Source organism: Pelecanus crispus, chromosome 8, assembly GCF_030463565.1.
Source record: "Pelecanus crispus isolate bPelCri1 chromosome 8, bPelCri1.pri, whole genome shotgun sequence".
Lineage (NCBI taxonomy): Eukaryota > Metazoa > Chordata > Aves > Pelecaniformes > Pelecanidae > Pelecanus > Pelecanus crispus.
This window is the reverse complement of record NC_134650.1, coordinates 37,115,905-37,131,490: the sequence shown is the minus strand read 5'-3', so window position 1 is coordinate 37,131,490 and position 15,586 is coordinate 37,115,905. Positions and strand designations below refer to the sequence as shown.

Genomic DNA, 15,586 nt, shown 5'->3' with positions numbered 1-15,586 from the left:
TCACATACACTTATAAAAAATAATTTTTACGTTAATGACAATAATGTTATGTTGCTTTGGAGGTAATAAGGACAATTAGCATCTTTGCTTCTTTCTGCTGTTTACTTAATTGCTTATTTGTAAATGCAATTTTCCAATTTATATGCAAAATTGCAGTAGGAGCATGAACAGTTTTATGGCAAATTGTGCATCTGAATTGTCTGAAAAGTTCCTGTTTTAAGTACCGTCGTATAACTTGAGAATTAACATCCCATTGAAATGAGACTCCATCTCTATGGTATTGTCACAGGCTGTGATGGTAAAATCAAGTTGTCTCTGTGTATGGTTTTTCACAGCCGTATAGACTTCACATTCACTTACAGTAAATCAGAACCCATGCTGCAGGATCTGGTTTGGGTGCTAGGGAACATCAATGGCTTTGCTAAACCTATAGAAATATCTACCATATGCTTGTGTAGTGGGTCCTTGTGACCCTGTGGGGACAGACTAAACTCTCCACAGGACTGAAAAACCTAGGACTTGGGGGTTACGTGACTCGGGGAACCCAGGAGGAGGAAAGCCCCAACAGTAGTTCAGAAGAGGGTCATGACAGGAGCTTCCTGGGTGTCTCATCCCACCATGCTGGAGGGGCTTAGCAGGGCGTGGGAGCGGTGTTTGAGCTGCCTCTGAACCATTGGAGGATTTAATACATGGAGAAGGGCTGCCCTTGAAATGCAAGATCCTAACAATATCGTGACTCGCTGTTGTAGTTGGGAGCTGGCATTGTAACCTACCACTACAATTAAAAGTGCAGACAAACTTGATTGAAAAAAAAAAAAATTGCGTAAGATAGAATACAAAGGCCTTTGTCTGTAAATTTCTATATTCTGACTATGAATGAGGAAGTAAGAAGGAATAATAGTAACAGTTTTAAGCTAGGTCCTAATAAAATGAGTGTAAATAGATCTATTTGATGAATTCAATTAACATAATAATGGCAAAAATACTAGGCATTTTTATTACCATGCGAATTTCATGCCTTGTAAATATTACACTTAACTACATTTATGATTAAAAATAGCTTTTCCAATTCGGAGTTTTGAATAGTTATGTTTTATTCTATTCATGCTGAGTTTTGTTGTTTTCCTGACACTTACAACAGTGATATTTTGACGGGATCTTTCCTTTTTAGATTACAGGCCTAATAGTAATTTCCATAGAAGGGAATCATGCCTTTAAATAAAAAACAAGTTTGTTATTCAGATTTTAGAAAAGATGCTAACTAAGCTGGAAATCAAGTGTAATCAATACTATATTTCAGTACAGAAATAAATCACTTGGCACACGTTGAGTGCATGCATTTGTTGCTGTCCCTGTCCAGTGTTACAGTCTTCAGGAGATGGTAAATTAATATTTGGTGTGACCAAATATACTTTAAGTATTCACTTGCATGTATTCACTCTCCAATCAGTTGAGAATAACAACACACATATATTAGTATTACAGGTTGTCACATAGCAGGGTTAGTCCTGTAGTTAGCGATGCTTTCAAACACTGTCAGCTTGTAAGTGGTTTGAAGCGCAGACGTCACGTAAGTGCAATTAAATGAGAATGGTAGTATTTGATAAACGTACTTGGATATATTTAGCACTAATCTACAAAGTGTTGACTTCCGAGTGGTGTTCAAATGCTAATGAATTATTCATTGCAGTGTCTTAGTGTACCAAGTAACCATTTTTACAAAGGGGAAAATGAAGGTTAAGTTACATGCACAGTGTATCCTGGTGACCCTACGATGGATGGCATCCGCTAGTAACCAGGCACAGTTTCTGACTGGAGTTAGGTGGAGGTGGAGGCATCAGTATCTCTGCAACCACCACAGAAGCCATGGTCAGCTGCTACTTGATACGGTGGAATCTTAGACTTAGGTTCAAATCTTTTTGACAGATGTCTCTCAGCAGATGACAGGTCTCAGGAGATACCAGTGATTAACAATAACATAGTGCAGTAAAATGCCTTCCTCTACCTGAGGTGCACCATAAGTAAAGCTGTTTGGATAAGATTAGGATACTTAGTGAATCTGTTTTTCTTTCTTTAGTTTCAATACAACTTTTTAAGATTTCATCTCTTAGATGAAGAAGTGGACAGAAGGCTGTTAGTGCTTCCTTCTGGATTGATTTTATTATTTAAATCATGATGGAAATAATTTGCTGTTTTAGTTAATGGTCTGCTGGTTTTTCTTTAGATGTTCTTAATGTAGAGCTAATAGCTGTACTTTGTGTAATGCTTGATGATCAGCTTAGTCCTGTTCTTAAAATATTGCTGACATTCATCCTCTTTCTCTTTCTTCTAATCATTTGTTTTCAGGGTGTTTTCTGATCTAAAATGTATTTTGGTGACTTTTTTTCCTTTCCTAGTAATCTGAATCTCTTCCTACTGTTTGCATTCTTAGCGGTGTTAATGTGCAGCTTTTCCGCCGCTTCATACAATTCCTTCTGTGACAAAGATGTCTTTGGCACCAGTTAGAGGCAAATTATTAAAGGAATAAAAATAGATACACAGAAATCTCTTGGAGAATTTTTCAGGTTGCCTGCCTGAAGGCAAACATCAGCATCCCCACGTGTGGTGGCTTTCAGAGGTGCTGACCTCCAGGAAGGCAGTGGAGCTGCCACTGATCCGCACCTCCCCACAGCGCTTCATTTTAAACCCTAACTTTGGCACTCTTATGCCAGACCTTTCAAGTGTTGCTCCTTGGAACGAAAAGAAATAGCTTCTGTAAGAAAGCTCATTTGCTTTGTCAGTGGCTGGGGTTTTGTTTAAATTGTTTTGAAGCCACCTTGAAAGTCTAACTGAATCATTATGAACAATTTCTGGCTAGCTGTAGCATTTACCTTGTGGGTACGCCACTTCTGTAGCATTGCTCCTAAAGCATCTTTCCTGCCTTCATCTCAGGACAGTGGTAAAGATGCTTGCTGTGAGGAAGATTGGACTTGCACCTCTTGGCAGGAGTGGGCTGGAGGTGTGTCCATATCGGTGTTTTAATTTGGGTCAGTAGTGCATTTCTGAAGCGAGATCTCCCACTTGTCCCCAGCTGCAGGGCTTTGCTCAGAGCCAGGGGCCAGTCCTGGAGTGCACATGCTGGATTTCTTTTGGGTGAAGAAACAGCTGGGAGAGCTTTCAGGAGCAGGTCTGCTGTGCCTCACTTGCTCATGGGTGTTCAGCCCAGGGGACCTACCCAGAGCCAGTCCCAAGTGAGCAGACCTCTGCACCCCAATCACTTCAAACAGACAAAAAACCTGAAATGCGTATGGTGTGCATATCTGGTCTTCAGCACCAACTGTGCTCTCCGTGGTACGATTCCATTTACGCAACAGAGCCAAGATGTGCGTGACAGATAAGGAGTCTCAAATGCCAAGAAAGATTGCGTGCTGCTTGACGCTTCACTAACGGTGCTGAAAAACAGATTTTTCATGCATCTTCTGTAACAGTTGGTGCTGAACCTTACAGAAATATTTTGTAAACTAAAACCTTTACATTAAAATGTGCAAAAGAAGTCCCCCATCTTTGTACTTGCAATGTCTATTGTTGAAAGCATTTGTGCAGTGCTCATATTTGAATATATGACTTGTTTATGCAGCTGGTATGGTATATGGCACCAAGGGCACCAGCATATGATGATAAGTAAACAAGCTATCTGCAAATACATTAGCATGGACCCATGCCCTTAAGCTTCATGATAATTTTTTAAAAGTTGATATAAATATATGCATGTGCTATTTGCTTCTCCTGCTTTATCCCCATTTTTAGAGGGAGATAAGAAAATAGTATCTGCAGCTGAAATCCTGACAAACTGCCATGGAGTGCGTGTGTGTGTGAGTGTGTGTGTGCATGCCAGATGTTGGGGATTTTCAATTATTTTTGTGTTTTTCCTTAAACACCAAATATATGGGTTCACAAACAGTGTTGTGCATAGCACCAGGGTCATACCAGTTGCTTCCAAGTGCCCCCCCCCCCCAAAATTGTAGCCCTCCACCTGGGAAACAGCTCTTCAGGCTGGAAATGATGCTGCCTCCTCTTGTCAGGCTGATAGTCCGACGCAGAGGTAGGAGCTGTCTCCGCTGCTGTCACCTGCACGTGAAAGGAGACAGCTGAGGCTGGAAACACAGCTCCCACCATACACATCACCTGGCACAGAAGGCCTTTTTCTTTTGATTGCAGTCCATTGCCCTATTCTAGATCTTTTTTTCAGACAGAGCAAACTGAGTTTGAAAGTGCCCTGGTGTGGAAAACTGGAATTGGGGCCGGAAGGAACTATTCCACCAGTGCCCAGGAGACAGGACATCTCAAAAGGAAGCTCACATCTGTCTTCATCTTGTGTGCAAGCTTTGTGGGGCTGTTTTTCGTTATCTGCACAACAGCGTAGGTTCCCAAGTCAGGCATCCAGGAAGTAAAAAGCAGCCAGCTAGTAGCCAGTTGTAAAACTGTGCTTAAGCCGTTGGACCAACATCACAAAAGAAATCTGTTGCAGCCTTAATTCTGTGGGGTTTTTAAACTCTTGATTTAACAACTTTAATTTTTCCCTTTGGTGTGCATGTAATTTTAAGGAATATACTTTGTATCAGAAAATCATTCCCATGATTCTGAAACATTGTCCTTCACTGCCTTATTACATAGTGATTCTTATATGCTAAAAATACTTAATAAAAACTTATTGCTTTCAAAATATTAACATGATCAGCCTTTTAGTTTGAGAGCCTTCTGAAACTTAAGGTGGCATCTACTTTCTCCTCCATAATCATTGCTTATGGAATTATTATATCTGAATGACCAATGATCTATTAAATATCTAATTGATCACAAGTGCTTAATGTATCTTGAAGGTAATCTCTTTTTGGATACAGTGCATGTTTACTACTTTTGTAATTGCACGTATCAGAAACCTAATATGAAAAGTATGTCAGATGGCACATTTACTCCAGATACAACAAAAGATCCATAGAAATTGAGCCTCAGATTCCTTTCACCTAAGATATGAAGCTGTTCTTTGAAAGAATAAAATTTGAGCAGAATGACCGGTACGGTTTCAATGAAAGGTGAGATACAGACTGGCAAGCCAGCTGGAGGGGTCAGAAAGATGCCGCAGTAACCCTGTCCCAACAAGCGTATTTTTGGATGCAATTCTTCTAGCTTTTTGAAGAGAAGAAGAGAGAGAGCATCTATCTGAAGAGAATAGTAAAAGAAAAATAGGTAGAGCTCGAGATGTTTAGCAATCTTTCAACTGCTGTTTGATAGACCTGGAGGAATATCAGTAGACAAGAGAGAACGCCAAGGCCAAATATAGGTTACCGAATGGATCGTGGAGCTTCAAAAGCACAGAACAAGAGTCCATCCTTCTCTGGATATGTTTTATTCCTGTGAATCAGCAGTTTAGTCTGAAAGGTTTCCAGGAATAAAAATCTTTTATTTTTAATAAGAGGTAAGAATAGAGTGACGGTTCTCATCCCTGTTATTGCTGCTGACATTGTACGCTGCAAATGCTCCCCGAGCAGTATGCAGTGTATCTACACCAGCAGAGATCATGCATAGCCATGCCAGAGGTGAACTGGAGCTGTTTAATTGGACAGATGAATTTTTCCTGTCCCAATGACTCCTAGAGCATTTCAAACATGTCAGATTTTACTCCAGTGGAGGTTAGGTTTTTTTATGCCTCAGAATGTTTAACCTCAAATAGGGAAACGTATCACTTCGTAATTAAAAAAAAATCCAGAAGGTAATAAATGGGTATAGGTTGAAAAATTACTCTTGTGTAGCCGCTTCCTTAACACTGTCATGGACGTGGGAAGTATTTATATGAACTGTGCCAAGTTCCTTCTGCAGAAAGGTCATATCTTGCAGCCAGAAAAGCAAAATGCCTGTTCCATAGCCATTTCTGCTGAGTGAGCTGCAGGGTATGCTATTACAGCCCACGCTGGGGCAGGGCCTATGGCAGTTCTCACCGACTGCAAAATTTCATGCTTAATATGTGAATAGACTGATGTTTACAATGTTCCTTCTCATGTTGTGTGTGTTAATGTTTCTTCTTCCATTAATTGTGCTGAATTTTCTCTTTGCCTATCAGTGGAGAGAACTCGTCTGTTTTGCACTACGGTCATGCTGGAGCCCCGAATGACAAGACTATTGAAGACGGAGACTTGTGGTAAGTAAAGGGTTAGAGTTCATTTGCTATTTTTGTTACACTGCTCCTGTTTCCATACATGTATTGTATGTACTCTTGGACTCAATTAGTAAAATGATGGCTGTATAATGATGAAAGTCTAAATCTTTAAAATAGCCTGTCATTTTGCATGCCAGACTAGTTTGGTTTCTTCCAAAGGTCCTGTATATCTGCATCTGCAGTTGAAAGGGAAAAGAGAGATTGTTTTCAAACACTTCTGTGCCAAAGACACTTAGAATTTAGTTTAAGAAAGGCTGTATTGTAAGTACAAGGGCAGTTGCAAAAATTGGCGTCTGAGTTTGCTCTTGAACCTCAGATCCAAACCTTAGCTCTGATGGTGGGGTGGAGGGTTGAGCGGGCGTTGGCTACTTCTAAAGAACTGCATCAAATTGCAATATGGATTAGCTCTTCCAAATGCTTACGTGCACCCAGACACCCCGGCCTGAAAGTAGAGTTTTGAATGTGTGAGGAGATCAAACTCATCTCAGTTCAGGTTAGGCCAGGGTGCTTCTCATTCTGTATTGTGCCAAAAATTTCTAAAAAGCTTCTGCTTAGAGTTTAGCAGTGCCATAATACAGTTGCAAATACCATAAATTTTTCTCTACTTGTATTACATGTCCACATGCTTTGCAATATCACTGCAGGTAAAAGCAGGGTGAATGAAAGCACCAAATACATTGCTATAAATTGAAAGACAAACCTAATTGTGTGGTGTGTAACATAGCAGAATATAGCTTTTGTACTTCACCTCCTAGGACTTTGGTCAAAAAGGGTGCTTTTATAAAAGTCCAGAACTAGTTTTGGAGGAGTTAATCACTGACATTTAGTGGAGGGTATGTATTAGATTACTTTTGTAGCACGTGCAAAAAGGGTGCAGGTATGTATTTTCACAGTTGAATGTAAAGGTGCGGAGGAAAGCAAATTAGCATTATCATAGATAAGCTCAAAAGCTATTATGGAAAACAAATTCAATCTCAGAAGTGAAAAAATATGCCTCATTGGCTAATGTTCTGGTCACATCTGCAGGTGCTGCAGAATGAACTTACCAAATTGCAGATAGGTAATTTCTTTTTAATACTGTAAAAACTTTTTTAAAAGCTTCTTGTACAATGCTTTATGTATTATCTTCATCTGTGGTGAATAGCTTGCTAAACCCATCAAACTAACGTTAATTTATTGCAGGACAATAGCTTTGACTTACGATCACGTTGTATTTGAGTAGATAATATGCTGTGAGGTTTTTTTGATCAGGCAGGACACACCAGCATGATACTGTATTGGCTGTGGCATTCGATTAAGTTTTCAAAAAAAGTATGTAGCCTACAGGAAATCTTAGCATATGTTACTGAGAGAAGATATGCCACAATGCATTATAATGTCCTGTATTTAAAATTAAGGCCTTTAAATGGGGAAGAGAATAGTATTACTGGGAGACTGCAGGGTGAAGGGTGTATGTAGGACCCTCTTACTTACAGTCTCTGAGGGCAGTTTAGTGGATGGCTGAAGTCCTTCCTAAACCACAAGAGCACATACAAAGACTCTTCGCAAACTCAGATTTCCTGCTGTATTGGCAAAATCTTTAAAAAACTGTGTGGGTTTTATTAGCCTCAGATATCTGAATGTGAGAAAAGCATAATCTACCAAGTACATTGTTCACTTAAGCATTTCAAAACCACTGGACTGCAACCCCACATTGCAACCATCTCAACAAAGAGAACAAGGTTTAACCTAGTTTGAAACATCCTCTTGCTGAAACGGTCCAGTTACATCTTTGTCTTGATGCGATGAAGTTTGTCAGGTGTAGATTGGCTTCAGCAAATAAGTGCTCTGTGTGCATGATTACCCGCCTGAGCTTCAGTCTCTGCCCTTGCCTCTCCCACTGGCTGGTACTCATGTAGCAAACTTTGCTCCATGCGATTTTCTTAGTATTTTTCTCAAGTGAGAGTAGAGAAAGTATAAGAAAAAGTAATTTCATTTGTGTAAAGATGATTTAAAAATACACTCATTTTCCACAGTTAAAAACAGTATTTTGGAAAAAATGTTGAGCTAGCGTACTTTAGCAGCATACAAATTATGACAGGGCACTACCTGGGTGGTTTTACTGTATGCTTTTACAAATTTCTAAAGTGATTGTAGATGCGCATGTATGTGCATACAAAATAGGTTATTAAAATGACAGTATGCTGATTTGTATGTATATGTTAGTGTTCGTATATTTGGCTCTCAATTAAGCTTTTTAATAGCTACTGGGAGCCCTCTGTTGGATAATCTTAGGAAGCCCTGAACATAGGGAAAAAATGGCTTTACTGCTGATGACAAAGTAGTAGGAGTGTTTTAAGGGTTATTTCTGCTTCTGCCAGTATTTTGGTATAACTCTAGTTTAATGATTCCTGTACTTCTATGTAATAGAATCAGAAGATTGGGTACTTGGTATGATTTTTATTGAATTATTCAGTAGAATTTCATGTCTTTTTCTTAACGTTATTTAGTGGATATGAATAACATTCATGAGTTTTGCAGAAATGTGCTGCTCAGGTTTTTTTTATGTACAAAGCAGTGCAGTGCAGTGTCAGTAAATAAGTCAACAAAGCACCTGAATATTAGAAAAAATACATTTGGAAGACTAATGCCTTGCTTCTTGGAAACACTCAAGTGCATGCATTGTTTGCTCTTTTAAAAATGTAAGTTACAAGGATTTGGTGGTATCAACAGGAGATCATAGGCAAAAATACTCATGCTATTGCATTTGTAATTTTTTTTAAAGACTTATTCTGACTTCTCCTTCAAAAACTGGCAGGTTTAGAACAGCCTGGTTTTATGATGTTCGTTTTTGAAAATTAATCTACATCAAATGGGTTTATTGCTTCTGTAAGAAACTGGTATGGAATTACATCTCTGATACTGCATCGTAATCCACATCTTTACAGGTACAGCTTCTGCGCTAAAAGATCTCTGTGCAAGACAAGGACTATAAAGAGAATTTCTGATGCTTCTTGTTAATATGGACTGTGTTGCTAATCAGGGCTGTCATTTTCAGTCTATTAAATATTAAAACCAAAATAGCTAACTAACACAAAGCATTATGATTGACATGGAAATCAGTATTTTTAGGGAAGTTTAGGTATTCAGTAGATACATGCACTTAACTGATATTGATATTAAAAGTTAAATATTGCAGTAACAGCAAATCAGTGTTTTATATAAATAATTCATGTACTGTAACATTTTTGAGGTGAACACTTAAATTGTATGATCAATACGGTCTAAACCAAACACTTTTCCTAAACAAGTGTCTACTGTCTCCATGGTCAGAAAGGTCATGCAGATAAATGCGTAGGCTGAGCACCCTTGTCAATCGCAATTCTAGGCACTCGACCCTTTCACTTGGTTATTACCTTTAAATAAAATCTTCTACTCAGTGTTGCAAATCATAGCCTGCACTGATGACGTATGGCCAGGCTAATGTACAAATACTGATGATCTTCTGTTGTCATAAACCTGTGACAGCTTGGATTGAAACTGAGCCCTAGACTGAGGTTTACTGCATCGTATCAAGGCGTTGCATTACTCGTTGTGTGCCAAGACACCTGCTGTTTCTGTAGTGAGTATGTAACTACATTTTGTAAGACGGAAAGTGGAGTTATAAGCAAAAGTGCTTGTTGTAGTTTGCAGTCTCCTGCTTTGTACATGAGAGGCCTCCATCAAGGCCAGAGCCAGAAAGTAACCAAACCAAATTTCACAGGGGTTTTTGAGCCACCCTCCCAACTGCCCCAGTCCAGTTTGGATAACCAAAGGTCTTACAGAATTTGGTGGGGAGTAGAATGAAATTAAAAGTTGCGACTCAAGAAGAAAAAAATCCCCAAACCAAATAAATTCAGGGAACAGAGATCTGACTCCCTCCTAGGCATAAATCAAGAGCAAATGAGCACTGGGGCTCCTGTCCATCAAATGGCATCCCCTGCATTACTCGTTCTTCCTGGGCAAGTGTCTCATGATCTCTCCTTTTGCAGCTATTTTGCTTTTGTTTGCACTGGGGAAAGAGATTGGTTCAGTGGATAGAGAGCCCTCATGGGAGATGGAAACCTCTGGTTTCAGCTCTCCTCAAATTGATCTCTGACTTTGGCTGGAAGTTATGACTTGACCCTGGGAAATAGCATCCGTGAAAAGTTCAGTCAAAGCCAGTGCGTTTCTGCAAAAAGAGTTGGTCTCAACAAATAAGCATCTGCCTTCTGAAAAATGAAAGCGTCTGCTTTCTTAAAAATTAAGGAAGCAAATCACCTTGGCTCCTTCCTTCTGTCTTCTGCCCCTGCCCTACCAGTGCTGCAACGTGGAGCCGCACCATGGCTGTTGGGGAAGGAGAAAACTGGCCATCAAAATAGATAGATCGCAGCAAAGGAAGCCTATGGCAAGGCAAACGTCTCTTCTCACCTTTGTGGTTCAGTGGTTTGTTGTAGGAACCATTGGAGGTGCTGAACCTGAAGTGTGTACGTTACATTTTGATTTTGAGAGGGTATTCAGGAAAATGATAGTTTATTGCATTCTATTTGCTGCCTAGCAGTTCATGCAGCCTGCCTTTGTGGATTCCTGGCATTGCCATGCACCAAAGGCACGTCGGGAGTTGATTGGTTTATTGCAGTTGATCAGCAGGGTCCCTGCAATGTTTGACAAATAGAAAATGATTCTATGATCTTAAAATAAAGATTGATTCTTCATGATGAGGCTCACACTTAAATAATAGAAATGTGAGAAAATAAGCCTGACCCCAGATGTCACTGAAATAGATACAGCTATTACCTGAGATAGTTTTCTGCAGGTGTCACGAGTTGCAGGTCTTGGTCTTTTTATGGCATCTGACAGATGTGTCTCAGTGAAAGTTCAGCACTTAGCGAGCAACTTTTATTGGCAGGTTCACTTGACCTTCAAGCACTTGATGACATTTTTGGAGGTTAGTTGGTCCATTCTGGCTTTACAAAATACTGAAAATAATTGTCTATTCTGCTGAAGCACTCAGCATTTTTAACATTTTGAAATACCCTCCTAAGCCATAATTTTAACAAAGGTCTGCCGGGTGCGTGGCATGGTCTCCTTTCCCCACACGTGGGCAGGTCCCCGCTCTGAGCGCCCTCGCCAGCGGAGCCCCGAGGCTGTGCTGTGTCTGCTCCACGCACCTCGAGGATGACGGGCACTTTGATGCATCCACTTGTGGGTCTGGGGCCCGATGCGGCACAGGCAATTAATGGGGGATACGAGTCCTCCCTGGAGTGAGGGCCAGAGTGTTATTTATTAAGAGGGCTTGGGTGAAAACATAAATAAGGGGAGTACAGCATCAACTGCTTGAGAAGTGCAGCAGACCTCAGAGAGAGACCATTAACCTTGTATTCACAGTAGGCCTATCTATTATTTATAAAATAAAACTAACTTTAGAAGTTCAAATGGAAGCAGGTTGGATCATCAGATGGTGTCTTTCATTTTGTTTGACTTGGTTTTAACATTCTCAGACTTAAGCTTACTGATTTCAATGAAAGCGTTGGGAAGAGTTCAGTGCCCTTGGTGAAGCAGGACGCTACCTGCTGTAAAAGCTCGCTGCTGTTCCCACGACCTGCTGGTGACGACAGTAAAATGAGTTTTACCTGCAAATGTTTTTATTGCATTCAGGTACCAGAATTGAAGCACTAGGGAAGGTTTGTTAGTGTCACAAAATCAAATGCATCCTGTCATAAAAGTACAATCAGCATAATGCATCTGTGTTAAATGTTTTAAATATGTCTTGGCTATATTAACAGGTATTGTTATTTGCTTAGCCAAATAATAGACTTGGGGATATGGAAAGCAATCTAGTGTTGCAAGAAGACAGAATAATTAAACTCTGAGGAATATTTTTATTCCCATTTGTTTCCTTAATATCCTAATGCAAATTTAAGGCATCAGAATAATATTGACACCAGGGGGCACTAAAATAAATGCTCTCTGGAAGGAGATGATGACTGTCCCATGTTTTGTACTTGCCAGAGCAAAGGCACAGCATCCTTCCAGGGCACTGCCTTTATGTGTATAATGTGCATGCCACTCAAGTTGTATGAAACTGGGGTTTGTTTCCTTCCATTTGGCACTTGTATGTACCTTTTAATAAATTTTTTTATTATTACAACTTCTGGTGCTGTCAAAAGATCCTATTTAACTTCTAGTGCTCCTCCTCTTGTCATTTCAGAAGCTTTGTTCATCATAGGGAATTTTTCTTGACTGCAGGTACCGGTAGTTGCAAAAGGTGTTCTGGATGAAACAGAGAGGGAAGATGCTAAGTTTTCAGGGTTTTTTATTTTTTAATTACTCAAAAGGGACGTAGGACAGTTTTCAGAGTTCCCGGAGTTGTTGGTCACTCCAAGGTGTGTGAAGAATGCTGCAAAAAAAAGTTGCTTATTGCAGGAACTGGTCAGATTCAGTTGTTCATGGTTATTCATAAAGGCTAGGCCTTCTGTTAGGTAAAACAGAAGTTTGCTAATTTTAGTTCTTTGATCTAAAAGCATAATATATGGTTTTCTACAGTCAAAAGATTTGTCATTTTCTGTATAAGCTATGTGTGTTTATCTTTTATATATACACACAATATGCATATGCAGTATACATATTGCATTGAAACTGTATCAGAAAATTTATCTTAAAATTATACAGTATTATTTGTAGAAAATGTGCTATTCCCTTTTTCTTCAGGAATGAGTAAGTGTATAATATAAAAGAACTTTTTCTGAGTACTGAGCGGCTATCAGTTTATTTCAGGAAAATATTGAGAAGACTTTCAGTAAGTCAACTAAAAGACTTAGGTGAGCTTGAAAAAAAGTGTACTACAAAAGATGATAGCAGTTTGCTGTGATTCTTTTCCACACTCGTTTTTTGGGGGGGGGGAATTTACACTGTGTTTTATCAAGTTTTATCAAATTGCAACCTATAAACCAAAATTAATTTGTCCAGGTGGGGGCAATGTTGCATTAAAAAGCAGGAACTGACCAAGTTTTTTGCATCAGATAATAGAAGTTCTCCCTTTTCCACCCCAAGTACTTCATTGTCTGCTATTAAAACAGTTTATCCTACGGAACAAAATACTGTATTTATTACTTCTTGAAAGCACTGCTTTTAAGATCCCAGGATATTAATGTGTCAGATGTAAATGCTCAACTATTTTATGTGGGTGAGACTAGTATTTTCATTTGGCCTCATGCATTTTTTATGCATTTTGAAGTTTGGTGCTGTAATAATATGCAAAAATTATGGTTAGCTTTAACCTTTCAGTCTGCAGTTTTGAAACAACTTGTTGTTAGTTATGGGTTTGTTTCTAATAATAATACAAAGTACATTGGTACTACTTACTGGTTGATTGCAAAATCAACTGGCTATCCATTTCTGAAATAATTCCTTTGGCTTGATTCCTCTGGCTTGATTAATATTTACTATTTTCATCAAGTGTAGGTATTTTTTCCTTTTGTTGTACCTATAGAGTATATTAATTTTATGCTAATCTAGAAAAATTGAATTTGATTAAAAATAGAAAAATATATTTGCTAGAATTAACAATAATTTTGCTCTAATTGAATATGTGTTCTGTTAGTACTGGTTAATTCAGGCTATGAGATTGCCTACTGTTAGAAATGTATAAGCCTTTTAGCCAAAGCAGAGGTCGCTGAGTATTATTAGCGTGTTTACTGTAACAAATTTTAGCTTTCCTTTAAGTGCTGTGTTATGGTCTGCCTTTTAATTTTATGCTTTCCATACATTATAGTGTAAATGAAATGTCTTTTTAATTTTCACCTCTAAATGACTTTTATCTGTCATAGTTTTAGATTAGCATTCCCAGCGTAGTCTGAAAAAACCTGAGAGTGTGAAGTTACTTTGGCTGCTGTTGGACTGATTTGACTAGGTTGTTCATCTCTATAACTAAAACAAGCAGGGTAAAACCTAGTATTTTTTTAATAGCTGTTGATACAATATTGGTCATTTATAAATGTGTAGTGTAATCCTTTTTTATGGTTGTCTTTGTTAATACAGATGCACACAAAGTATGTTAGTACTCCTAGTAGTAGTAGTACAATATTGCTTATCTTGGATGGATTTCAGTAGCAAAGTCTTGGTGTGGGGAATTCAATTGTGTAGTTCAAAATACAATTTTAAACCATTGTATGGCTCAGAGGGAAGGTACAGTTATGTCTCCAATGCACCTTTTGCGTATCCCCCCTGAACCAGATGTAATTCCCAGTCCCTCTGTTCACTGCAGTTCTTGGGTCTTCTCTTGTGTCTCTTCAAAGAACCACTTGTTACCCTATGGTGGAGGCACAGTCTTGCAGAGCTGGGGCCTCAGGAGGAGTCGTCCTAGTGTAATCCTGCTCCACACCTAGGGTGAACCAATTTAGGTCTTTAAGGCAAGAATATTTCCAATTTCAGTTGTACATTGCAGTACTGTACTTTCAGCTCAAGGTGCTGCCATGAAGAGTAGGTGTTTTTTTCCAAATAGGAAAAAAAGTGTTCTTACTGGCCAGATAGCATGCTTGGCTAGCGCATGAGCAGCCTCCTTTTCTGAAATACTAGCTGCTGCCTTCATTGCTGCACACTTGGCTTGAACATTTGGACCTGTCCATGGGAAGGCTGGCAACTGTCTTGTGTTTTTGTTGTCTTCTGTAGAATACTCTGAAACCCCTGTCTGGTGGATTCCATTTGAGAACTGATAATTTGGAGGTTGCTTGAACAACCCCAAGAACAACTATAGGATGTCTAAAAAACTAGAGAACATATACCATTGGACACTGGCCTGGTTTTCATCATGGAAAAAAATTGGAAGCATTAACCTTTCACTTACACGGACACACGTGTGTGTGAGCACAGACATACACACATATGAAAACTTGATGGTATTTACAATAAAAATAAGTAAAGGTCTGACACTTCACCTACTCCTCTGATCTTTGGTGGTTGGTTGTCCAGGCTAGGGAACACAGGTCAGTCTCCGAAAACAGCTGCTGAAAGCTAAGGCTCTTAAGTCCAAATGTTAGCACCCAAGAATGGGGACCCGCATGAGAAGTATCAAACTTCTACAATTCACCTTTAGTAGGTACCTTCCACTTCTCAGTAGACATCTAGAAATGGACTGTTTTAGATAGCTGCAGAATTCTAGTAACTTGAAAACATAGCTGTATTGGTGCTGGTATCTCACATTCTGGTGAGAAGCTAATGAGGTTTGCTCTTCTCGATTTGATTGGGAAGTACTCAGCTGCCAATACAGGTTTCTCCTTGCACGTTCCCTTCTCTTCCCTGCAGCTCTGACATCCCTGCTCCTTGTTTGAGCAAGTCAGCCGGAGCAGTGAATGCCCCAGATACCGCCTTTCCAATGGGGAGGCTCCTAACGGATGG

General features: G+C 39.3%; 1 protein-coding gene across 3 annotated transcripts in view; it reads left to right on the top strand.

Annotated features, from left to right (window-relative positions):
* PEPD (peptidase D) overlaps nt 1-15,586 on the top strand; it is a 146,091-nt gene that overhangs the window by 84,127 nt on the left and 46,378 nt on the right. For all 3 annotated transcript variants that reach the window (XM_075715239.1, XM_075715241.1, XM_075715240.1), the window contains one exon: nt 6,098-6,175. In XM_075715239.1, the coding sequence (XP_075571354.1) occupies nt 6,098-6,175 (78 nt within the window). The remainder of the gene's footprint in view (nt 1-6,097; nt 6,176-15,586) is intronic.